At 44.1% G+C, this 24927-nt stretch overlaps 3 protein-coding genes across 4 annotated transcripts; all 3 read left to right on the top strand.

The window, feature by feature from the left end:
* Positions 1 to 683: 683 nt before the first annotated feature.
* Positions 684 to 12142, top strand: c3h16orf87 (chromosome 3 C16orf87 homolog). The gene is made up of 4 exons (XM_078944800.1): positions 684 to 941; positions 7121 to 7220; positions 9353 to 9532; positions 11880 to 12142. The coding sequence occupies exons 1-4, from the start codon at positions 876 to 878 to the stop codon at positions 11996 to 11998; spliced, it is 465 nt and encodes a 154-aa protein (XP_078800926.1). The 5' UTR covers positions 684 to 875; the 3' UTR covers positions 11999 to 12142.
* Positions 12143 to 12960: 818 nt separating this feature from the next.
* On the top strand, positions 12961 to 15015 carry LOC144991062 (microfibril-associated glycoprotein 4-like). Of its 2 annotated transcripts, XM_078944799.1 has the most exons (6): positions 12961 to 13184; positions 13262 to 13399; positions 13648 to 13686; positions 14051 to 14147; positions 14216 to 14383; positions 14479 to 15015. In XM_078944799.1, the coding sequence occupies exons 1-6, from the start codon at positions 13179 to 13181 to the stop codon at positions 14751 to 14753; spliced, it is 723 nt and encodes a 240-aa protein (XP_078800925.1). In that variant the 5' UTR covers positions 12961 to 13178; the 3' UTR covers positions 14754 to 15015. The 2 variants fall into 2 exon arrangements, with proteins under 2 accessions (XP_078800925.1, XP_078800924.1); XM_078944798.1 differs by lacking the exon at positions 12961 to 13184 and having other exon boundaries at positions 13191 to 13399.
* Positions 15016 to 18515: 3500 nt separating this feature from the next.
* On the top strand, positions 18516 to 23567 carry LOC144991064 (leukocyte cell-derived chemotaxin-2-like). Its single transcript, XM_078944801.1, has 5 exons — positions 18516 to 18667; positions 20153 to 20257; positions 22887 to 22998; positions 23070 to 23221; positions 23301 to 23567. The coding sequence occupies exons 2-5, from the start codon at positions 20233 to 20235 to the stop codon at positions 23465 to 23467; spliced, it is 456 nt and encodes a 151-aa protein (XP_078800927.1). The 5' UTR covers positions 18516 to 18667; positions 20153 to 20232; the 3' UTR covers positions 23468 to 23567.
* The last annotated feature ends 1360 nt before the right edge of the window (positions 23568 to 24927 follow it).

Raw genomic sequence — 24927 nt, 5'->3', positions numbered from 1 at the left:
TGATACATGAATACATATACGATATATGAAAAAAAGAAATATCAATCTATTAACCTTTGGGGTTTAATACATTTTTCCAAAATCAGATTGGTTGGAATGACCTTTTGGTTTTGCAGTAGTTTGATAAAATCACAGCACAGATGGACTTCATCCATAAAAAGCTGCAATCTAAGTTTGGAGTTTTTATTATTTGGCTTTATGAATATAGAATTTAGCTAATAATAAAACAGCTGTGTAAGAGAGACAATATCTTTGTCTACTTTGTCATTAATGTAACCCAGAATAATGTCTTGATCCAACAATTTACCTTTTTTTTAAAGTTATATTTCTATCTGACTTCCAGCTTCCATCCAGAACATGTGTGTGTCTGCGGTCCACAGACTGAACGTCCCATAGGTCCATGTCTACTCACGGTTCTCTGATAGGATGTCATGTTTTTAAGGACCCCTCTTTCATTGTGTTATATAAGCAGTGTTCATTACCAATAGTCCCATAAACCCCCCCAGCAGGTTGTGGTTTGTAACAGATTTATGTTCTTATTGGAAACAGAATCAACACAAATCTCCACATCAACCAAACATGTTGTGGGTTCTTGATTGATGGGTGTTTAGGATCATCTGACGGGTTCTGCTCATTTCACACAGCTCCATTTTCAGGAACTTCCGCCGGCACCGTGAACGCAGCACCATAGACAGTCTGCGCATGTGCGGTTCTCAGACCCTAAATTCTGCGCGGAGGGGACTTCTGTGGTTCTGTTGGGGCCCCACAGGTTCGAGTCCCCGTCATGCGTGGATGAGAGCTCGCTGGAGGAGGAAGCCGTCGTACGTGCGCGCGAGGCGGACGCAGACCGCGCGAACATCTGCCGGAAAGTCGCCATGTCGACAAACAAAACAAAGAAGGTCAAAATGGCTACGAAGTCCTGTCCAGAGTGCGACCAACAGGTGAGTCCGCCGTGGGACCGAAACCCACACGAACCCGAACTGGGTCCGGCCGATGGACTGTCCCGGTTCTGGTCGAGAGGCGAGCTCGGATCCAGCGAAAGATAGTTGCCTCACGGGCTTCCGTACTTCTGTTTGCGCTCAACAGTTTTTTTTTTTTCAATCATCTGCTGATCAAACAGGAACTACGGAGGAACAAGAACATGGTTCCTCTGACTTTAGATCTAGAACATTACATCTGGATTACTGAATGTTTCCCACGAAGCAGCGTTTATGTCAGGAAAACTTCTGAATATTTATCTTCATAAATCTGGATATTTATCTTTATAAATCTGGATATTTATCTTCATAAATCTGAATATTTATCTTCAGAAATCTGGAGGTTTACCTTCATAAATCTGAATATTTATCTTCAGAAATCTGGATATTTATCTTCATAAATCTGAATATTTATCTTCAGAAATCTGGATATTTATCTTCAGAAATCTGGATATTTATCTTCATAAATCTGAATATTTATCTTCATAAATCTGGATATTTATCTTTATAAATCTGGATATTTATCTTCAGAAATCTGGATATTTATCTTCATAAATCTGAATATTTATCTTCATAAATCTGGATATTTATCTTCAGAAATCTGGAGGTTTATCTTCATAAATCTGAATATTTATCTTCATAAATCTGAATATTTATCTTCAGAAATCTGGAGGTTTATCTTCATAAATCTGAATATTTATCTTCAGAAATCTGGATATTTATCTTCAGAAATCTGGAGGTTTATCTTCATAAATCTGGAGGTTTATCTTCATAAATCTGAATATTTATCTTCAGAAATCTGAATATTTATCTTCATAAATCTGGATATTTATCTTCATAAATCTGAATATTTATCTTCATAAATCTGGATATTTATCTTTATAAATCTGGATATTTATCTTTATAAATCTGGATATTTATCTTCATAAATCTGAATATTTATCTTCAGAAATCTGGATATTTATCTTCATAAATCTGGAGGTTTATCTTCATAAATCTGAATATTTATCTTCATAAATCTGAATATTTATCTTCAGAAATCTGGAGGTTTATCTTCATAAATCTGAATATTTATCTTCAGAAATCTGAATATTTATCTTCAGAAATCTGAATATTTATCTTCATAAATCTGAATATTTATCTTCAGAAATCTGAATATTTATCTTCAGAAATCTGGATATTTATCTTCAGAAATCTGAATATTTATCTTCAGAAATCTGGATATTTATCTTCAGAAATCTGGATATTTATCTTCAGAAATCTGGAGGTTTATCTTCATAAATCTGAATATTTATGTTCAGAAATCTGGATATTTATCTTTATAAATCTGAATATTTATCTTCAGAAATCTGGATATTTATCTTCAGAAATCTGGAGGTTTATCTTCATAAATCTGAATATTTATCTTCATAAATCTGAATATTTATCTTCAGAAATCTGGATATTTATCTTCATAAATCTGAATATTTATCTTCAGAAATCTGGATATTTATCTTCAGAAATCTGGAGGTTTATCTTCATAAATCTGAATATTTATCTTCATAAATCTGAATATTTATCTTCAGAAATCTGGATATTTATCTTCATAAATCTGAATATTTATCTTCATAAATCTGGATATTTATCTTTATAAATCTGGATATTTATCTTTATAAATCTGGATATTTATCTTCATAAATCTGAATATTTATCTTCAGAAATCTGGATATTTATCTTCAGAAATCTGGAGGTTTATCTTCATAAATCTGAATATTTATCTTCATAAATCTGAATATTAATCTTCAGAAATCTGGATATTTATCTTCAGAAATCTGGAGGTTTATCTTCATAAATCTGAATATTTATCTTCATAAATCTGAATATTTATCTTCATAAATCTGGATATTTATCTTCAGAAATCTGAATATTTATCTTCAGAAATCTGAATATTTATCTTCATAAATCTGGAGGTTTATCTTCATAAATCGGAATATTTATCTTCAGAAATCTGGAGGTTTATCTTCATAAATCTGAATATTTATCTTCATAAATCTGAATATTTATCTTCAGAAATCTGGAGGTTTATCTTCATAAATCTGAATATTTATCTTCAGAAATCTGAATAGTTATCTTCATAAATCTGAATAGTTATCTTCATAAATCTGAATATTTATCTTCATAAATCTGAATATTTATCTTCATAAATCTGAATATTTATCTTCATAAATCTGAATATTTATCTTCAGAAATCTGAATATTTATCTTCATAAATCTGAATATTTATCTTCATAAATCTGGATATTTATCTTTATAAATCTGAATATTTATCTTTATAAATCTGAATATTTATCTTCATAAATCTGAATATTTATCTTCAGAAATCTGGAGGTTTATCTTCATAAATCTGAATATTTATCTTCATAAATCTGAATATTTATCTTCAGAAATCTGAATATTTATCTTCAGAAATCTGAATATTTATCTTCAGAAATCTGGAGGTTTATCTTCATAAATCTGAATATTTATCTTCAGAAATCTGAATATTTATCTTCAGAAATCTGAATATTTATTTTCATAAATCTGGAGGTTTATCTTCATAAATCTGAATATTTATCTTCAGAAATCTGGAGGTTTATCTTCATAAATCTGAATATTTATCTTCAGAAATCTGAATATTTATCTTCAGAAATCTGAATATTTATCTTCAGAAATCTGGAGGTTTATCTTCATAAATCTGAATATTTATCTTCATAAATCTGAATATTTATCTTCAGAAATCTGAATATTTATCTTCATAAATCTGGATATTTATCTTTATAAATCTGGATATTTATCTTTATAAATCTGGATATTTATCTTCATAAATCTGAATATTTATCTTCAGAAATCTGGATATTTATCTTCAGAAATCTGGAGGTTTATCTTCATAAATCTGAATATTTATCTTCATAAATCTGAATATTTATCTTCAGAAATCTGGAGGTTTATCTTCATAAATCTGAATATTTATCTTCAGAAATCTGAATATTTATCTTCAGAAATCTGAATATTTATCTTCATAAATCTGAATATTTATCTTCAGAAATCTGAATATTTATCTTCAGAAATCTGGATATTTATCTTCATAAATCTGGATATTTATCTTCATAAATCTGAATATTTATCTTCAGAAATCTGGATATTTATCTTCAGAAATCTGGAGGTTTATCTTCATAAATCTGAATATTTATCTTCATAAATCTGAATATTTATCTTCAGAAATCTGGATATTTATCTTCATAAATCTGAATATTTATCTTCATAAATCTGGATATTTATCTTTATAAATCTGGATATTTATCTTTATAAATCTGGATATTTATCTTCATAAATCTGAATATTTATCTTCATAAATCTGAATATTTATCTTCATAAATCTGAATATTAATCTTCAGAAATCTGGATATTTATCTTCAGAAATCTGGAGGTTTATCTTCATAAATCTGAATATTTATCTTCATAAATCTGAATATTTATCTTCAGAAATCTGGATATTTATCTTCAGAAATCTGGAGGTTTATCTTCATAAATCTGAATATTTATCTTCATAAATCTGAATATTAATCTTCAGAAATCTGGATATTTATCTTCAGAAATCTGGAGGTTTATCTTCATAAATCTGAATATTTATCTTCATAAATCTGAATATTTATCTTCATAAATCTGGATATTTATCTTCAGAAATCTGAATATTTATCTTCAGAAATCTGAATATTTATCTTCATAAATCTGGAGGTTTATCTTCATAAATCTGAATATTTATCTTCATAAATCTGAATATTTATCTTCATAAATCTGGATATTTATCTTCAGAAATCTGAATATTTATCTTCAGAAATCTGAATAGTTATCTTCATAAATCTGGATATTTATCTTCATAAATCTGAATATTTATCTTCATAAATCTGAATATTTATCTTCAGAAATCTGGAGGTTTATCTTCATAAATCTGAATATTTATCTTCAGAAATCTGAATAGTTATCTTCATAAATCTGAATAGTTATCTTCATAAATCTGAATATTTATCTTCATAAATCTGAATATTTATCTTCATAAATCTGAATATTTATCTTCAGAAATCTGAATATTTATCTTCATAAATCTGAATATTTATCTTCATAAATCTGGATATTTATCTTTATAAATCTGAATATCTTTATAAATCTGAATATTTATCTTCATAAATCTGAATATTTATCTTCAGAAATCTGGAGGTTTATCTTCATAAATCTGAATATTTATCTTCATAAATCTGAATATTTATCTTCAGAAATCTGAATATTTATCTTTATAAATCTGAATATTTATCTTCAGAAATCTGAATATTTATCTTCAGAAATCTGGAGGTTTATCTTCATAAATCTGAATATTTATCTTCAGAAATCTGAATATTTATCTTCAGAAATCTGAATATTTATCTTCATAAATCTGGAGGTTTATCTTCAGAAATCTGAATATTTATCTTCAGAAATCTGAATATTTATCTTCAGAAATCTGAATATTTATCTTCATAAATCTGAATATTTATCTTCAGAAATCTGAATATTTATCTTCATAAATCTGGAGGTTTATCTTCATAAATCTGAATATTTATCTTCAGAAATCTGGAGGTTTATCTTCATAAATCTGAATATTTATCTTCAGAAATCTGAATATTTATCTTCAGAAATCTGAATATTTATCTTTATAAATCTGAATATTTATCTTCAGAAATCTGAATATTTATCTTCAGAAATCTGAATATTTATCTTCAGAAATCTGGAGGTTTATCTTCATAAATCTGAATATTTATCTTCATAAATCTGAATATTTATCTTTATAAATCTGGAGGTTTATCTTTATAAATCTGAATATTTATCTTCAGAAATCTGAATATTTATCTTCAGAAATCTGAATATTTATCTTCATAAATCTGAATATTTATCTTCAGAAATCTGGATATTTATCTTTATAAATCTGGATATTTATCTTCATAAATCTGAATATTTATCTTCAGAAATCTGGATATTTATCTTCATAAATCTGAATATTTATCTTCATAAATCTGAATATTTATCTTCATAAATCTGAATATTTATCTTCAGAAATCTGGATATTTATCTTTATAAATCTGAATATTTATCTTCATAAATCTGAATATTTATCTTCAGAAATCTGGATATTTATCTTTATAAATCTGAATATTTATCTTCATAAATCTGGATATTTATCTTCAGAAATCTGGATATTTATCTTCATAAATCTGAATATTTATCTTCATAAATCTGAATATTTATCTTCATAAATCTGAATATTTATCTTCAGAAATCTGGATATTTATCTTTATAAATCTGAATATTTATCTTCATAAATCTGAATATTTATCTTCATAAATCTGAATATTTATCTTCATAAATCTGAATATTTATCTTCATAAATCTGGAGGTTTATCTTCATAAATCTGAATATTTATCTTCAGAAATCTGAATATTTATCTTCATAAATCTGGATATTTATCTTCATAAATCTGAATATTTATCTTCAGAAATCTGGATATTTATCTTCAGAAATCTGAATATTTATCTTCATAAATCTGAATATTTATCTTCAGAAATCTGGAGGTTTATCTTCATAAATCTGAATATTTATCTTCAGAAATCTGAATATTTATCTTCAGAAATCTGAATATTTATCTTTATAAATCTGAATATTTATTTTCAGAAATCTGGATTTCATTTTTGAGCCGGCTGAAGTCAAAGGTTTTATTCCATCCTTTTCCCTGAAACAGACGCTCAGATGGAACCTTCTGGAAGGAAAAGCTTCTCAGGATCAGTTATGGAACCAGATCATCTGAGCTGCTCCTGCAGGAACCTCCCTTAGCTCGGAGGAAACCTCAAACCCTCTGGTGTTTATTCAGGAACTTTGAGCAGTGGGAGGTTCTAAACATGATTGACAGAAGGTCCATCCCACAATCCAACACAAACCTCATGACCAACGTCCAAAAGCTCCAGAAGGTCAAGCTGGTTGATGGGTGACCTGTTCTTTGGGGATTTGAACCAGCAGCTCCCTTCCTAACGTCCCGTCTGAACGGCGGTTCGGTCATGGAGGCCATGTTCTTCTCTGACGAGCTTCCTGTTTCTTGCAGATCCCGGTGGCGTGTAAGTCCTGCCCGTGTGGTTACGTCTTCATCAGCAGGAAGCTCCTCAACGCCAGGCTGAGCGACTGCTCCTCGCCGCCCATCGCAGGTGAAGCAGCCCCTCCCCCTCTGTGGGCATGTGACCCGTGCACGCGCATGGTCCTAGACCGGTCCGGCCGTGCGTCCATCGATGGGGGGGCATTTCTGCAGAAGGTTCTTTCCTTCCCGCTCTTTTCTTGACGACCTCCAACCTTCTGTGTCGGCGCCAAAGCTGGAACCCTGTGGTCCAAACCTCTCTGAGGTTCTGCAGAGCAGTTCTGTTCAGCTGAGCGTCATGCCTGTTAGACTGTCAGAGAGAAGCGTGTGCTCATAGACATGCATGCGTTTAAGTCCGTCACGGACTCACCGGCGCACACGCGTGTGCTGACGCTCAGACTAAAACAGACCTGAACTGTTGATGCCACAGCAGTGGAAGGCATTTGTCACCATAACTATGACGAAATAAAGAACGGAAACTAAAACACGGATCTCCATCGCTTTTCCAGCAGCGTTTTGTTGTTGCTAGGCGACAGCAGCTGAGCATGGAAAGGATGCTGCCGCCGGTTGTTTCAGACCCGGGAGAGGTGGAAGACCGTCCAAAAAGGACGATGCCTCTTAAAAAAAGTAGATGCAGAATCTCTGTTTGCTCGTTTACGCTGCTGGGGTGGGCGTGTCCCTGGGTGGGCGTGTCCCTGGGGTGGGCGTGTCCTTGGGGTGGGCAGCGGTGGAGTCCACCTGTACACCTGCTGACGGCTAACGCTGTAGCGCTGCGATCGCTTCGATGCGTAGAACGCTGTGATGAGCGTTTTGTAGGTGGTTGTTGCTCAGTGGGCCGTCTTGTCCAAAGCGATGGCCGCGCGTTATCGTAACCTCTCACACTAACGCCATCACCACAAATGAGCCTATAGCGACACACGAATCATCTCCAAACACACACATTTGTGTGCGTTTTTCTCACATTGGAGCATGTTTGATGCATCACACATGCAGCCGCTACATCTGTCAGAAAGAGGCTGATAGGAAACAAAAACAGGTTAGCTAACGCAGAGCTAGCGTAGCTAGCAGGCGCTCAGTCATAGCATCAAAACACCAACGTCCTTCGTCTTTCTGAGAAGTCCTTTGGTTTGTTTTGGCTCTCCTACACGCTCGTTCCTGAATGAGGCGTCATTGTCCTGTTGGTCATTGAACGACGCCGACTCGTGTTTATGGCGCCGCTGCTGCACACCGAGGTCAATTTGTTCTGACCGAAAAAAATGATCAAAGTTCTACTAAAAAATAAAAATACCAAAGTATTTAGTAAAACACTGTTCCTCAGTTCCTGATTGGTCTCCGTTGCAGAGGCGTCTTTTATTCCTAACGTAGAAACACACGACCACGCAGAGGAGTCCATGTTCCGGGACTTCCTAATGAGTGACCCCCTAATGTATGTTTGACTGTTACAAAACAGTAAAAAGAAAACAGACCTGTCAATCATCAAACCAAACGTTGTATTCAGATTTTTACAAAGTGCATCACTTTCTTTTTGACAGTCATTTTTACAACGTAGTCGTGAGTTCCTTCAAAAGGAACAAGAACCAGACACAGGAGGGGAGACGGGCCCCTTAGAACTCTGAAGAACCTTCTATCAGGAAGAGTCTCAGCATCAGAAACTGTAGTCTGGACCAGGAAACTCTGGATCCCTGATGACTGGATGACTGTTATGGATTCATGAACCAACCTGTGAGCCTTTGGTTCTTCCAGCAGAGTCGTTGTCAAAGAGCAGAAAGGTCGGCTCCACACAGAGATATCAACTGTCAAACACGGAGGAGGAAGTGTGATGGGATGATGTTGCCGGCTCCAGGCTCTAGTACGGTCAGAGTCTCCCTGAACCACAGCTTTTAGCTGCAGCATTATGTTTCCTCTAATCTGAGATCTGCTGCTCAGAACTACATCCAACAGCAAGATTCTGACCCAGAACACAAATCCAAGCTCTGCCAGAACCACCTGTAGAGCAGGGAGCACTTCTCCGGACTTTAGAGATAAAAAAAAGCCTGGTCTGATCCAGGATTAGTTCTGGTCTAATTTAAATCTACACCTGGCCTGGTGAAGGTCTGGTCCTGCACTTATCCAGGTCTGGTGCTGGCCTGATTCAGGTCCGGTTTCTTCTCAGTTCTTTTTGCTCCTTCACCCTTCTAGCATGAGAGGAAATGTTCTCTGTTTCAGGCATGTTGGACTTTAAGCGCAGAAGAACGGAGAGAATTCGCAAAGAGAGGATCGACTCGACTATAGCCAACGACTCGGAGAACACCAGACGACCCCGAACCAACAGCCAATCAGATCCCACCAGAAGGGGGCGTGGCAGACCCAAAACAGTTGGGCAGAAGAAACAGGAAGAGGAGAAAGGTAAAAATAATATGAAGTTTGAACCGTTTCGTTTATTGGAGATCCACGAAGGAACTCGAGTACAGAGAGTAAAGAAGTAGAGGTTACTGAGTTGTGTCTACATCAATATTACACCACTTTCGTTCTGTCAGACATTTGTTAGATTGTTCATGGAAGTTCCTTCTTTACGCCGCGTGTAGACACTTCATTTCCCATAAAACAGTGAGACCTGCTGTCAGGGTTGACATGTTTGATCCTCACCGGAGTTCAGGTACGCTTTAACCCCTGACACACGAAGCGGTCATAAGAAGCAAAAACCTGCTGTCAATCATACCTGCCCCTGTTTACGGCCCCCAACAAGACTATGGTCAAAACTAAACACAAAACCATCAAAACACTAAAAAGACAAAGTAAAACAAAGTAATGTGATCTTGGTTTTTATGTATTTCAATCCTCCTGTTTCTTTTTTTTCTTTTTTTTAATTTATATTTTTGACAGGGAATATCAACTTTTACATCATTGTTACATTGTTTCCAAGTTACACATCATTTTACCTCAAATATATTTTCAGTCAGTAAATCAGAATGCGTGTTTTTGATCATTTTGTACTCTTTTTTGTATGAACAAAAGAAAAACAGAGCTGCTGTCAATCACACTCTTATCCAAAAGGGATTATCTGTTATTTTGTAATAGAGAAGTATTTTTTTTTTGTTAGAATTAAAGAAGGTCAGGTCTAAGAGGTCCAATATATTTGACCCATTTTGCCCACCATCTCAAACCTTTATCTGTTTGCATCTTTATTGCAAAAGTCAGTCTTTCCGTAACATAAATATCATGTATTGTTTTATACCAATCATCTACTGTTGGAGCATCAGGTTGTAACCACTTTCTTGTCAAGGCCTTCTTCCCTCCCACCAGCAATATTCTCATTAAATATTGGTCTGCTGCAGACTGCATGTGTTGTGTTACTGTTCCCAGGTATAGAGCTGAGGCATTAAAGGGAAAAGTTTCTTGAAATGTCGTCTCCAAACATTTATGGATTTCTTGCCAAAAGGATATGAGTACAGGACAATCCCAGAATATATGGTAGTGGTTGGCTTCAGATGAGCCACATAACCTCCAACAGCTTGTACCAACACCTTGATGCATCTTTTGTGTGGGGGTCCTCCTGTTTCTTATTCTTTACCATCTTTAATGACTGGATATTTTGGAAACATTTTGGCCAGTTTTGACTCCATTGGAGCGTTTAGCCGCGTGAGACCTGTTGCTGTTTTCTTCCTGTTGACTCTTCCTGTTGACTCTTCCTGTTGACACTTCCTGTTGACTCTTCCTGTTGACACGTCCTGTTTACTCTTCCTGTTGACACGTCCTGTTTACTCTTCCTGTTGACACGTCCTGTTGACATTTCCTGTTGACTTTTCCTGTTGACACTTCCTGTTGACTCTTCCTGTTGACACGTCCTGTTGACACGTCCTGTTGACTCTTCCTGTTGACTCTTCCTGTTGACACGTCCTGTTGACTCTTCCTGTTGACACGTCCTGTTGACACGTCCTGTTGACTCTTCCTGTTGACTCTTCCCGTTGACACGTCCTGTTGGCACGTCCTGTTGACTCTTCCTGTTGACTCTTCCTGTTGACACTTCCTGTTAACACTTCCTGTTGACACTTCCTGTTGACTCTTCCTGTTGACTCTTCCTGTTGACACTTCCTGTTGACACTTCCTGTTGACTCTTCCTGTTGACTCTTCCTGTTGACACTTCCTGTTGACACGTCCTGTTGACTCGTCCTGTTGACACGTCCTGTTGACACGTCCTGTTGACTCTTCCTGTTGACACTTCCTGTTGACACTTCCTGTTGACACGTCCTGTTGACACGTCCCGTTGACTCGTCCTGTTGACTCGTCCTGTTGGCACGTCCTGTTGACACGTCCTGTTGACTCTTCCTGTTGACACTTCCTGTTGACACGTCCTGTTGACACTTCCTGTTGACACGTCCTGTTGACTCTTCCTGTTGACACGTCCTGTTGACTCTTCCTGTTGACTCGTCCTGTTGACACTTCCTGTTGACACGTCCTGTTGACTCTTCCTGTTGACTCGTCCTGTTGACACGTCCTGTTGACACGTCCTGTTGACTCTTCCTGTTGACTCGTCCTGTTGACACGTCCTGTTGACACGTCCTGTTGACTCTTCCTGTTGACACTTCCTGTTGACACGTCCTGTTGACACTTCCTGTTGACACGTCCTGTTGACTCTTCCTGTTGACACGTCCTGTTGACTCTTCCTGTTGACTCTTCCTGTTGACACTTCCTGTTGACTCTTCCTGTTGGCACGTCCTGTTGACTCTTCCTGTTTGTGTGGTTTGTGTCGCAGAGAAACAAGAGAAGGAGGTGGACGTGTACGCCGCTCTGTCTGATGAGAAGGCCTTCGTGTTCTCCGTGGCTCTAGCTGAGATCAACCGGAAGATTCTGGCTCAGAGACTCATCCTGTAGATCCAAGCCGGAACGACTGATGGGGGCGGGGCCAAGAATGACTTTGGACGGAAACATTGTCTTTATTTTTTGTATTTTCGGACTTTTATTGATGTGATGCTGAAAGTGTTGATGAGGAGAATAAAGAGCTGATTTCTAACTGCAGTTGAGTCGGTTTGTGCTCGTCTTCATCAAACAGCTGATGAAGGTCAGCCGGAGCAGTAAACATGAATGCTGATGAAAACTTTCAGTAATTGTAGTATTTTTATAAAGTATTATGAGGATAATTACTTCATGTCATAAGTAACTAAACACGCTGCTGATCAAAGCGTCGGAACAGAAGCGGGCATTTCTGCGTCCATCAGCAGAGTTCCATCAAACCTTAACGGAGATCTGCAGGATGACCTCCAACCCACAGCTGGAACCTGGGGGTCCAAACCCCCCTGAGCCTCAGCAGAACAGTGCTGGACAGCAGAATGTTGTGAGTTCCTTCAAAAGGGACAAGAACCAGACAAAGGAGGAGAGACGGGCCTTCAGAACTCTGAAGAACCTTCTATCAGAGAGAGGAAGAGGTCTGGCAGATCCAGAGTCCCTCCAGGACCAGAAGACGCTGAGGCGGATTTGGACCAGGAAACTCTGGATCCCTGATGACTGGAAGAAGCTGTTATGGATCCATGAACCAACCTGTGGTTCTGGTGGAACCACAGGTTGGTTCATGGAGGTTAAAGGTCAGAAAGGGCAGGATTTGAACCTGCAGCCTTCCAGTCATGGGTGGACTGCTCTTCCTCTGCCCCACAGACACCCAGCTGTGTGTGTGTGTATGTTCATGTGAGTGTACATGTTGGTGTGTGTGTGTGTGTGTGTGTGCGTGTTTGTGCGTGTGTGTGTGTTTGTGTGAGTGTGTACATGTTAGTGTGTGTGTGTGTGTTTGTGTGTACATGCTAGTGTGTGTGTCCTTGAACGCCCCTCTGCTCCGTGTCCGACAGGGTAAATGTGGGTCACCGCGTTCTCTGCTGACCTTCAGCCCCTCGTTAACGTTCTACAGGATTTCCTGAATCTGGACTTTCTCAGACGGTTCTGGACAGAAAACATTTGCCTCTGAAGGCAGAAGCAGGAAACTCCAACTTTGCTCAACCCTTGGTGTGTGGAGCATAAATTCAGCTTGGAGACGGAGCGGTCATCCCTCAGCAGAGGTCTGACCATGGAGGTGAGTCCAGCGCCGCTGCTCTTCCTGCGTTTGTCGTCATGGCGATGCTGATGTCTGGACCGGCTCCCCTTTTGCAGCTGCTGGCCCTTCTCCTCCTGCTACCTGTGCTGGGCCGCTGCTCGGACCTCCTCCTTCCTTTGGACTGCAGCGACTTCCACAACCAGCCCAGTGGTGTCTACACCATCTACCCCATTGGGGCAACTTCTGCCATCCAGGTACCCCAACAAGCTCCTTTTCAAAAAACAAAAACGTGGTTTCTGGTAAATGAAGGTTAGAGGATGTTCTTCAGGAGAACGTGGCTTTATTTTCTGAAAATCTAGATTCCATCAGTTCATTCGTCCTGGTCTCTGTGGGATCAGAAGGTCCGGTGAAGACAAACAAGCTGCAGAAATGTTGGATAGGATGGAGGATGGTGGGCGGGGCTTCTGCAGCGCTGTGAACAGCACTGTTTGTGTGTCCACAGGTGTACTGTGACATGGACTCACTCGGAGGAAAGTGGACGGTGAGAATCTGACCTTCAGAGCTTCAGCGTCATGGTTTGTTTTTGACCAAAAATGTTTACGGGACCAGGAAACAAACCGAAGTCCGCTTCTTTACATCAATAAATACAAACCAACTCAGCAAAGTCAGATAGCAGCGTGCACAGACAGTAATGGTTTTTGTCACACGCCCCTAGTGGCTGCACAGAGAAGTGTATCAGCTCCACTCTCATGGATGTAGACGGTCTTGAGTGTCTGGTTTACCAGCAAACATCCAGGTCCAGAATGGTCACAGCAGTAGAGGTTCTCCTGCTCCTCACAGAACCTCCAGCTGTGAGACACCAGGGAAACAGTTTCACCTGGTTTCCAACCTGCATCTGCATCCAGGTGCTCCAGCGGAGGATGGACGGCTCAGTGAACTTCTACAGGCCCTGGGACCAGTACCGGCTGGGCTTCGGTTTTGCAGCTGGAGAGTACTGGCTCGGTGAGGCGGGAGTCCAGACCAGCGGCTGTGAGGAACGAGCAGGAACCTCACTGTGTTTGTGCTTCTAGGTCTGGAGAACATCTTCCACCTGACTCAAAGAAGAAAGTGTGAGCTGCTGATCGACATGGAGGACTTTGAAGGAAATAAGTCGTACGCCCGGTACTCGTCGTTCTCCATTGGCTCCGAGTCTGACGGCTACAGACTGCACCTGACTGGGTTCATTAATGGAGGGGCTGGTGAGCAAACTTATGCCAAGGAGAAATAAAAACTGCCTGAACACGTGGAAATTCTGTGTTTTGATGCGTTTTCTGATCCATCTGTTCCTTTTCAGGAGATTCTCTGAGTCACATCAGCGGGGAGAAGTTCTCCACGTTTGACAAAGACCAAGACACCTGGGAGAAGAACTGCGCCCGCTCATTTGTGGGTGCGTTCTGGTACTCCAACTGTCACTCCGCAAACCCCAACGGCGTTTATCGCTGGGGGGCTGATGACTCGCTCTATGCGGTTGGAATGGAATGGATCTCCTGGAAGGGCCGACACTACTCCCTGAAGGCCATCAGCATGAAGATCCGGCCTGTGCAGCCGACCGTCACGCCATCCGTCTGAATCTCTGAGACGTAGTTCTGATGCGGTCAGACCAGCGGTTTCTCCTGAACTGTGGTGGAGCTGATCCAGAGTGTCATCAGACAGAACAACCTTTCTGAACAGAATCGGATCACAACCATCTGGAATTTGTCCTGTTTGGTTTCCTGCCGAGACGTGGTGCTTCTACAAGAACTGACCGGATGCACCACCGTTCCAACATTCAGCTGACCTGCTGCTGAGTCTATCTGCTGTTTGTAAATGAATAAATGATCTGATCCTGGTCCATCCGTCTGTTCATCCATCCATCCGTCTGAAAACAAAGACTCTAAATATGATCAAAACTTTCAGACAACCTTCAAAACATATAAAAATCTCACACATTTATTCATTTCATTATGATTTTATTTCTTTTTTTTCTTTCCTTTAAAAAAATGTATTACAGTCTAACCTTTGAGGCAGCTCTGTCTGGACCAGTCAAATTGCAGTAAGGCTGTGATACAAGGATCACCACTAGGGGGCGCTCTAAAAGACTGAGCTGTTCATGTGAGCCAGAAAAATCTGCAGGAACTTTTACTGTTCGACACATTGAAATTTTTTAAGACTTCAACAAACACAAGAATGTGTGTGTCCCTGTGTGTGTCCCTGTGTGTGTCCATGTGTGTGTCCCTGTGTGCGTCCCTGCGTGTGTCTCTGTGTGTGTCCATGTGTGTGTCCCTGTGTGTGTCCGTGTGTGTGTCCCTGTGTGTGTCCCTGTGTGTGTCCGTCTGTGTTTCCCTGTGTGTATCCATGTGTGTGTCCCTGTGTGTCTCCCTGTGTGTATCCCTGCGTGTGTCTCTGTGTGTGTCCATGTGTGTGTCCCTGTGTGTGTCCGTGTGTGTGTCTATGTGTGTGTCCCTGTGTGTGTCCGTGTGTGTGTCCCTGTGTGTGTCCCTGCGTGTGTCTCTGTGTGTGTCCATGTGTGTGTCCCTGTGTGTGTCCATGTGTGTGTCCCTGTGTATGTCCATGTGTGTGTCTCTGTGTGTGTCCCTGTGTGTGTCCCTGTGTGTGTCCCTGTGTGTGTCTCTGTGTGTGTCCATGTGTGTGTCCCTGTGTGTGTCCGTGTGTGTGTCTATGTGTGTGTCCCTGTGTGTGTCCGTGTGTGTGTCCCTGTGTGTGTCCATGTGTGTGTATCTGTGTGTGTCCCTGTGTGTGTCCCTGCGTGTGTCTCTGTGTGTGTCCATGTGTGTGTCCCTGTGTGTGTCCCCGTGTGTGTGTCCCTGTGTGTGTCCCTGTGTGTGTCTATGTGTAAGTCCCTGTGTGTGTCCGTGTCCCTGCGTGTGTCTCTGTGTGTGTCCATGTGCGTGTCCCTGTGTGTGTCCGTGTGTGTGTCCCTGTGTGTGTCCCTGTGTGTGTCCCTGTGTGTGTCCCCGTGTGTGTGTCCCTGTGTGTGTCTATGTGTAAGTCCCTGTGTGTGTCCGTGTGTGTGTCGCTGTGTGTGTCCCTGTATGTGTCCCTGTGTGTGTCCATGTGTGTGTCCCTGTGTGTCCATGTGTGTGTCCCTGTGTGTGTCCATGTGTGTGTCTATGTGTGTGTCCATGTGTGTGTCCCTGTGTGTGTCCCTGTATGTGTCCCTGTGTGTGTCCATGTGTGTGTCCCTGTATGTGTCCATGTGTGTGTCCCTGTGTGTCCATGTGTGTGTCCCTGTGTGTGTCCATGTGTGTGTCTATGTGTGTGTCCATGTGTGTGTCCCTGTGTGTGTCCCTGTGTGTGTCCCTGTATGTGTCCCTGTGTGTGTCCATGTGTGTGTCCCTGTATGTGTCCATGTGTGTGTCCTCATGTGTGTCCGTGTGTGTCCATGTGTGTGTCCGTGTGTGTGTCCCTGTGTGTGTCCATGTGTGTGTCTATGTGTGTGTCCGTGTGTATGTCCATGTGTGTGTCCTTGTGTGTGTCCATGTGTGTGTCCCTGTGTGTGTCCCTGTGTGTGTCCATGTGTGTGTCCCTGTGTGTGTCCCTGCGTGTGTCTCTGTGTGTGTCCATGTGTGTGTCCCTGTGTGTGTCCATGTGTGTGTCCCTGTGTGTGACCCTGTGTATGTCAATGTGTGTGTCCCTGTGTATGTCAATGTGTGTGTCAATGTGTGTGTCCCTGTGTATGTCAATGTGTGTGTCCATGTGTGTGTACCTGTGTCTGTCCTCGTGTGTGTCCGTGTGTGTCCATGTGTGTGTCCCTGTATATGTCAATGTATGTGTCCATGTGTGTGTCCCCGTGTGTGTGTCCCTGTGTGTGTCCCTGTGTGTGTCTATGTGTAAGTCCCTGTGTGTGTCCGTGTGTGTGTCCATGTGTGTGTCCCTGTGTGTGTCTCTGTGTGTGTCCATGTGTGTGTACCCGTGTGTGTCCTCGTGTGTCCATGTGTGTGTCCGCGTGTGTCCATGTGTGTGTCCCTGTGTGTGTCCCTGTGTGTGTCCGCGTGTGTCCATGTGTGTGTCCCTGTGTGTGTCCATGTGTGTGTCTATGTGTGTGTCCCTGTGTGTGTCCCTGTGTGTGTCCATGTGTGTGTCCGTGTGTGTGTCCCTGTGTGTGTCCGTGTGTGTGTCTATGTGTGTGTCCCTGTGTGTGTCCGTGTGTATGTCCATGTGTTTGTCCATGTGTGTGTCCCTGTGTGTGTCCCTGCGTGTGTCTCTGTGTGTGTCCCTGTGTGTGTCCATGTGTGTGTCCCTGCGTGTGTCTCTGTGTGTGTCCATGTGTGTGTCCCTGTGTGTGTCCATGTGTGTGTCCCTGTGTGTGTCCCTGCGTGTGTCCCTGTGTGTGTCAATGTGTGTGTCCCTGTGTGTGACCCTGTGTATGTCAATGTGTGTGTCCCTGTGTATGTCAATGTGTGTGTCCATGTGTGTGTACCTGTGTCTGTCCTCGTGTGTGTCCCTGTGTATGTCAATGTATGTGTACCTGTGTGTGTCCTCGTGTGTGTCCATGTGTGTGTCCCTGTGTATGTCCATGTATGTGTCCATGTGTGTGTCCCCGTGTGTGTGTCCCTGTGTGTGTCTATGTGTAAGTCCCTGTGTGTGTCCGTGTGTGTGTCCATGTGTGTGTCCCTGTGTGTGTCTCTGTGTGTGTCCATGTGTGTGTACCTGTGTGTGTCCTCGTGTGTCCATGTGTGTGTCCGCGTGTGTCCATGTGTGTGTCCCTGTCTGTGTCCATGTGTGTGTCCATGTGTGTGTCTATGTGTGTGTCGCTGTATGTGTCCATGTGTGTGTCCTCGTGTGTGTCCATGTGTGTGTCTATGTGTGTGTCCCTGTGTGTGTCCCTGTATGTGTCCATGTGTGTGTCCATGTGTGTGTCTATGTGTGTGTCGCTGTATGTGTCCTCGTGTGTGTCCATGTGTGTGTCTATGTGTGTGTCCCTGTGTGTGTCCCTGTATGTGTCCATGTGTGTGTCCTCGTGTGTGTCCCTGTGTGTGTCCATGTGTGTGTCTATGTGTGTGTCCCTGTGTGTGTCCCTGTACGTGTTTATGTGTGTGTCCCTGTGTGTGTCCATGTGTGTGTGTCCCTGTGTGTGTCCGTGTGTGTGTCCCTGTGTGTCCATTTCTGTGTCCCTGTGTGTGTCCCTGTGTGTGTCCCTGTGTGGGTCTATGTGTGTGTCCCTCTGTGTGTAAGGGAAGATTTTTTTACTTTTGTATTTTATACAGTACTCTTCTTTTCCTCAGGTTGAATACACGCCTGTCTGTCTGCTCAGACATTTACAAATATGATTAAAATAAAAAATAATAAAAAATTAAATTAAAATATGAGCTTCCGGCCACCTGACCCCCCACTTCCCGATTGGATCACTTCCGGTTAGCCTCAGAGCTAACGTAGCGGGTGTTTTAGCATTGCTGCCTCGCGCCTCCTTCGTTCCAGGAAACACGCGGCAGATCCTCAGTGTCGCTTCGTCCACGCAGAGGCGCAGAACTTCTCCCCTCCAGGTAATAGACTGAGCCTGAAGTGCCGCTGTGGCCGCGCCCGTGCTCGTCCTGGAGTCTGTCTTAGGCGAATGTTTGTTTTCTGCGCCTCCACCTCAGTTGGCTGTGGCTGACTGTGACACTTGCTGTTGGTGGGGGTTGGAGTATCATCATTAATATCTATGATCAGGCGGGGAGGTTCTCCGTGTTCTGCTCTTGTTTAGTTTCTGTTGTTTTCTTCATGTGCGTCACTCATTGACAAACTGGACTGAGTGGCCCCGCCCCCTGGCGCTCATAACCAGAAGTACCGTCAAAATCCCATAGACTTCTATAGAGAAACAAACCGCTGATACTCATCATTCTATTGGTCAGAAGAACTGTTCTGGATTGTATTTTTTCTTACATCTCGATAAAACTTATTTTTTTCATATTTTTTTCTGTAGTTCAAGTTATTCAAGTCATAAACTGACCAATCAGGTACTTCAATAAAAGTAGGTGGAGCCTGCTGGGCCACACGTTCAAAGTTCAAACATGTTGACAGATTTAATGTAGCCTGCTGTCAAGTGGTAGGGGTGTGGCCTTCAATAAGCTCACTCCTGATTGGTGAGAGTGGTTGCCGTAGTTACTGCGGGCTGACATGCCTGGCTCCAACATGGCGGCATCCATATGGTAAAAAAAGGGCGACTGAATTGACTTTAATTTGGTTGGAGCCGTTTTGTATTGGGGGGGGTCATACCCACTCGGTGCAGTTCTGTGACACGGTCAGTGTTGTAAAGGCGGTGTGTCTCGTGGTTACAGCGATGTGTTGAGGATGGATGGCGTTCAAAGATTGGCTAAATCTGATGCACCAGCGTAACAGGAGGAACCCACGTGTTCTGTTCCAGAGTACTGACCCGATTCTCTGGACTTGTTGGACGACCATGTTGGCTTGTTCTGCAAACATCCTCCAGGAAGTCTGTTTGGGGGATCATCTTCCCCTGGGGGGTCACTGCCTCTAAAACGGGCCTTGAGGCACCTTCTCTCCTCAGAGATGAAGCCAAAGAATTCTAATGGTACGAGTCCACACTGAGGCAGGAGATGGTGCTGGATAATCCTAAAACACAGGCAGAACCAGAACCTAAGCCCAATATGGAGCGCCCCAATACGACAGGGTCCAAAAGACGGGCTGTGAAAAGCTTCTTTAGGCTTTTCACAGCATTCTTCCTGACTCTGAACTCAGTGACCATCTATGATGTTTGAGAGCTGAACCTTCAACGCTGATCTGGGTCAGCCCTGCCCGCTGGGTCCGTCTGTCCTGTCCCTGCTGTGTGCTGGAGGGGGTCAAAGACCTGCGGCGGTCGGACGGTCTGGAGTTTCCACTGGTTGTTCAACTCTGACTTTGTTTACTTGATGGAGTTGGGTTCAGTCAAACCTGCAGAGCTTCCAGGAGGACACGAGGTCCAGCGACGGGTTTCATCAGCGTCTGATTTCCTGTTGAGAAATAACCAAAAGTCCTGTGTTTGTCGGTAGCTGTGAGGTTCAGACTGCAGTCTATAAATCCAGAGCAGAAGAGGAGTCCTCTTCATCAGAATCTCGCCAAAGATCCCAAGATGAGAAGATTCCTCCTCATGTTGGGTAAGGCTCTGAGAGTCCAGCTGGAGTCTTGGTTTCCCGCTTTTGCTGATTTCCTCGTCTCTAGAATCCATTTGTCTGTGAGGCGACGTACAGTAGAAACAAAGTCTCTTCTACTATTTCTGATGCACCGTGTGGGGGTGGGCAGCGTCCTGATTTACTGGGTTACTGGTGGATCATCTGTTTGTCCGTCTTCTGAAAAGTCAATCAGGAAGAATTTTATGAAGAGGTCCTATAAAACCTGATCTTCTTCCAGATTCAGCATCATCATCCTCTCTGAACGTCTTTTCACCTCAGAATCATTCTTAGTGAACTCCTCCTTCAGGATCTCTCCTCCTCTGTTCCTCCTTCCATCTGGTCTCTGAACCCACAGGAGGTCCACCTTTCTTCTGTCCGTCATGTTCACCAACTCTCAAAGTTCTACAAGTCCTTCACTCCTGAAGAACACTGATTCCCCCCCCTCTGTCCTCCTCTCTGTCCTCCTCTCCGTCCTCCTCTCCGTCCTCCTCTCTGTCCTCCTCTCCGTCCTCCTCTCTGTCCTCCTCTCCGTCCTCCTCTCCGTCCTCCTCTCTGTCCTCCTCTCCGTCCTCCTCTCTGTCCTCCTCTCTGTCCTCCTCTCTGTCCTCCTCTCCGTCCTCCTCTCCGTCCTCCTCTCTGTCCTCCTCTCTGTCCTCCTCTCCGTCCTCCTTTCCGTCCTCCTCTCCGTCCTCCTCTCCGTCCTCCTCTCTGTCCTCCTCTCCGTCCTCCTCTCTGTCCTCCTCTCTGTCCTCCTCTCCGTCCTCCTCTCCGTCCTCCTCTCCGTCCTCCTCTCCGTCCTCCTCTCCGTCCTCCTTTCCGTCCTCCTCTCCGTCCTCCTCTCCGTCCTCCTCTCCGTCCTCCTCTCCGTCCTCCTCTCCGTCCTCCTCTCCGTCCTCTCCGTCCTCCTCTCCGTCCTCTCTGTCCTCCTCTCCGTCCTCCTCTCCGTCCTCCTCTCCGTCCTCCTCTCTGTCCTCCTCTCCGTCCTCCTCTCTGTCCTCCTCTCTGTCCTCCTCTCTGTCCTCCTCTCCGTCCTCCTCTCTGTCCTCCTCTCTGTCCTCCTCTCTGTCCTCCTCTCCGTCCTCCTCTCTGTCCTCCTCTCTGTCTTCCTCTCTGTCCTCCTCTCTGTCTTCCTCTCCGTCCTCCTCTCCGTCCTCCTCTCTGTCCTCCTCTCTGTCCTCCTCTCCGTCCTCCTCTCTGTCCTCCTCTCCGTCCTCCTCTCTGTCCTCCTCTCTGTCCTCCTCTCTGTCCTCCTCTCCCTCCTCTCCGTCCTCCTCTCTGTCCTCCTCTCCGTCCTCCTCTCTGTCCTCCTCTCTGTCTTCCTCTCTGTCCTCCTCTCTGTCTTCCTCTCCGTCCTCCTCTCCGTCCTCCTCTCTGTCCTCCTCTCTGTCCTCCTCTCCGTCCTCCTCTCTGTCCTCCTCTCTGTCCTCCTCTCCGTCCTCCTCTCTGTCCTCCTCTCTGTCCTCCTCTCCGTCCTCCTCTCTGTCCTCCTCTCCGTCCTCCTCTCTGTCCTCCTCTCTGTCCTCCTCTCCGTCCTCCTCTCCGTCCTCCTCTCTGTCCTCCTCTCTGTCCTCCTCTCTGTCCTCCTCTCCGTCCTCCTCTCTGTCTTCCTCTCCGTCCTCCTCTCCGTCCTCCTCTCCGTCCTCCTCTCCGTCCTCCTCTCTGTCCTCCTCTCCGTCCTCCTCTCTGTCCTCCTCTCCGTCCTCCTCTCTGTCCTCCTCTCTATCCTCCTCTCCGTCCTCCTCTCCGTCCTCCTCTCTGTCCTCCTCTCCGTCCTCCTCTCTCTCCTCCTCTCCGTCCTCCTCTCTGTCCTCCTCTCCGTCCTCCTCTCTCTCCTCCTCTCCGTCCTCCTCTCCGTCCTCCTCTCTGTCCTCCTCTCTGTCCTCCTCTCCGTCCTCCTCTCTGTCCTCCTCTCTGTCCTCCTCTCCGTCCTCCTCTCCGTCCTCCTCTCTGTCCTCCTCTCTGTCCTCCTCTCCGTCCTCCTCTCCGTCCTCCTCTCTGTCCTCCTCTCTGTCCTCCTCTCTGTCCTCCTCTCCGTCCTCCTCTCTGTCTTCCTCTCCGTCCTCCTCTCCGTCCTCCTCTCCGTCCTCCTCTCCGTCCTCCTCTCCGTCCTCCTCTCTGTCCTCCTCTCCGTCCTCCTCTCTGTCCTCCTCTCCGTCCTCCTCTCTGTCCTCCTCTCTGTCCTCCTCTCCGTCCTCCTCTCTGTCCTCCTCTCTGTCCTCCTCTCCGTCCTCCTCTCCGTCCTCCTCTCCGTCCTCCTCTCCGTCCTCCTCTCTGTCCTCCTCTCCGTCCTCCTCTCTGTCCTCCTCTCCGTCCTCCTCTCTGTCCTCCTCTCCGTCCTCCTCTCCGTCCTCCTCTCTGTCCTCCTCTCTGTCCTCCTCTCCGTCCTCCTCTCTGTCCTCCTCTCTGTCCTCCTCTCCGTTCTCTCTGTCCTCCTCTGTCTTTGGGGGTTTTCTGGATCATGACTGGACTGACTCCGTCCCCGTCTTTTCTGTCTGATTTCGGTGATTTTCTTCCTGTAAATCTCAGAACTTTGAGCGGCAGAAAGTCGTCCCGTCGTTCAGCATCTTCATTTCTACATTAAACACTTTCTGAAATTGTGCGTTTGTGTGTTCAGGTGTGTTGTGGGTGTGCGATGGCGCCACCTTCGGTCCGCTCTGTGAAGGAAACCCGTCCAACAGCGTTCGGGGTTCTGACCGATGGGGATCAGGACACTATGGAGCCAGTCGGTAAGAAGGAATGGCAGCTGCTGGCGCTCAGGGATGGGGGGCAGACAGTGACCCTGCCTTGGCTTTTTTAGGGGGGGGCGGCTCCACAAAGGCCTGGACGTGAAATGTCAGGACGGATCCACCGTCTACGCCCCGTTTGACGTGACGCTGCACGGAAAACTCACCGTCTACACCGACCGGAACAAGGAGGCGATCAATGAGGGCATCAACCTGAAAGGACAGGGTGGGGCCCTCATGGTCACGTGACAGTCCCTCTGCTGGGGGGCCGGTCTGCTCACTGAGATGTTCCTTTGTGTCTCCAGGTTTGTGCTTCAAGCTGTTCTACGTCAGACCCGCCAGAACGTCTGGATCGGTGAGGAAGGGCGAAAGGATCGGGACCATGCTGCCCATGCAGAGCGTCTACCCGGGAATCACCTCCCACGTCCACGTGCAGATGTGTGACCAAAGCGACCCTACGCCATACTTCTGAGGGCGCTTTGGTGCCCCGCCCACTTCAGGATGTCCTCATTGAAGGACAGGAAAGTGTTAAGATCCTCTGAACGGCAATAAAAAGTTAATTTTTGAACAAATCTGACTTTGTTCTTTCATCTCGTTTGTTTATAAATGCTGGAAATGAGAAAAGACAAACAAAAACTCAGATCAAAGAGAAAGAATCAGCAGTTTGCTTTGATCAACAAACAATTCTAACCATCAAACGCCGTCCAATAAAAGGACCTCCAGATGCTAAACGGCATTTTTACTTCTTTACCATCACTTTCACACGCTGATGGCGGCTCCGCTGCTGAACACTGGCGTCAGCCGGGAACCATCAGGATCTAAACAGAACCTTCGAGAACCAGTTCCGGTTGATGCAAGTCAAGACCGAACCGGTTCCAGACTGAAACGATTCCAGACTAAACAGTTTCAAGACTGATCTAGTTCCAGACCGATCTGGTTCCAGACTGATCTTTTTCTAGACTGAACTGGTTCCAGACTGAATCAGTTCCAGAAAGAACTGGTTCCAGACTGAACCGTTTTGAGACTGATCTGGTTCCAGACCGATCTGGTTCCAGACTGATCTGTTTTTAGACTGAACTGGTTCCAGACTGAATCAGTTCCAGACTGAACCATTTTGAGACTGATCTGGTTCCAGACTGAACCGTTTTAAGACTGATCCGGTTCCAGACTGATCTAGTTCAGGACTGAACCGGTTCCAGACTGATCTGGTTCCAGACTGAACCGGTTTCAGACTGAACCGGTTCCAGACTGATCTGTTTCTAGACTGAACTGGTTCCAGACTGATCTGTTTCTAGACTGATCTGGTTCCAGACTGATCTGGTTCCAGACTGAACTGGTTCCAGACTGAACTGGTTTCAGACTGATCTGATTCCAGACTGATCTGTTTCTAGACTGAACTGATTCCTGAGTGAACCGGTTCCAGACTGAACTGGTTTCAGACTGAACCGGTTCCAGACTGATCTGTTTCTAGACTGAAACGGTTCCAGACTGATCTGGTTCCAGACTGAACCGGTTTCAGACTGAACTGGTTCCAGACTGATCTGTTTCTAGACTGATCTGGTTCCAGACTGAACTGATTCCAGACTGAACTGGTTTCAGACTGAACTGGTTCCAGACTGATCTGTTTCTAGACTGAACTGATTCCAGACTGATCTGGTTCCAGACTGAACCAATTCCAGACTAAACCGTTTCAAGACTGATCTGGTTCCAGGCAGATCTGGTTCCAGACTGAACTGTTTCTAGACTGAACTGGTTCCAGACTGAATCAGTTCCAGAAAGAACTGGTTCCAGACTGAACCGTTTTGAGACTGATCTGGTTCCAGACTGAACCGTTTAAGACTGATCTGGTTCCAGACTGATCTAGTTCAAGACTGAACCGGTTCCAGACTGATCTGTTTCTAGACTGATCTGGTTCCAGAATGATCTAGTTCA

Source organism: Oryzias latipes, chromosome 3, assembly GCF_053564925.1.
Source record: "Oryzias latipes strain Hd-rR chromosome 3, Olatipes_Hd-rR_3.1".
Lineage (NCBI taxonomy): Eukaryota > Metazoa > Chordata > Actinopteri > Beloniformes > Adrianichthyidae > Oryzias > Oryzias latipes.
The sequence above is the reverse complement of the archived record's forward strand: the minus strand, read 5'-3'. Positions and strand labels throughout refer to the sequence as shown.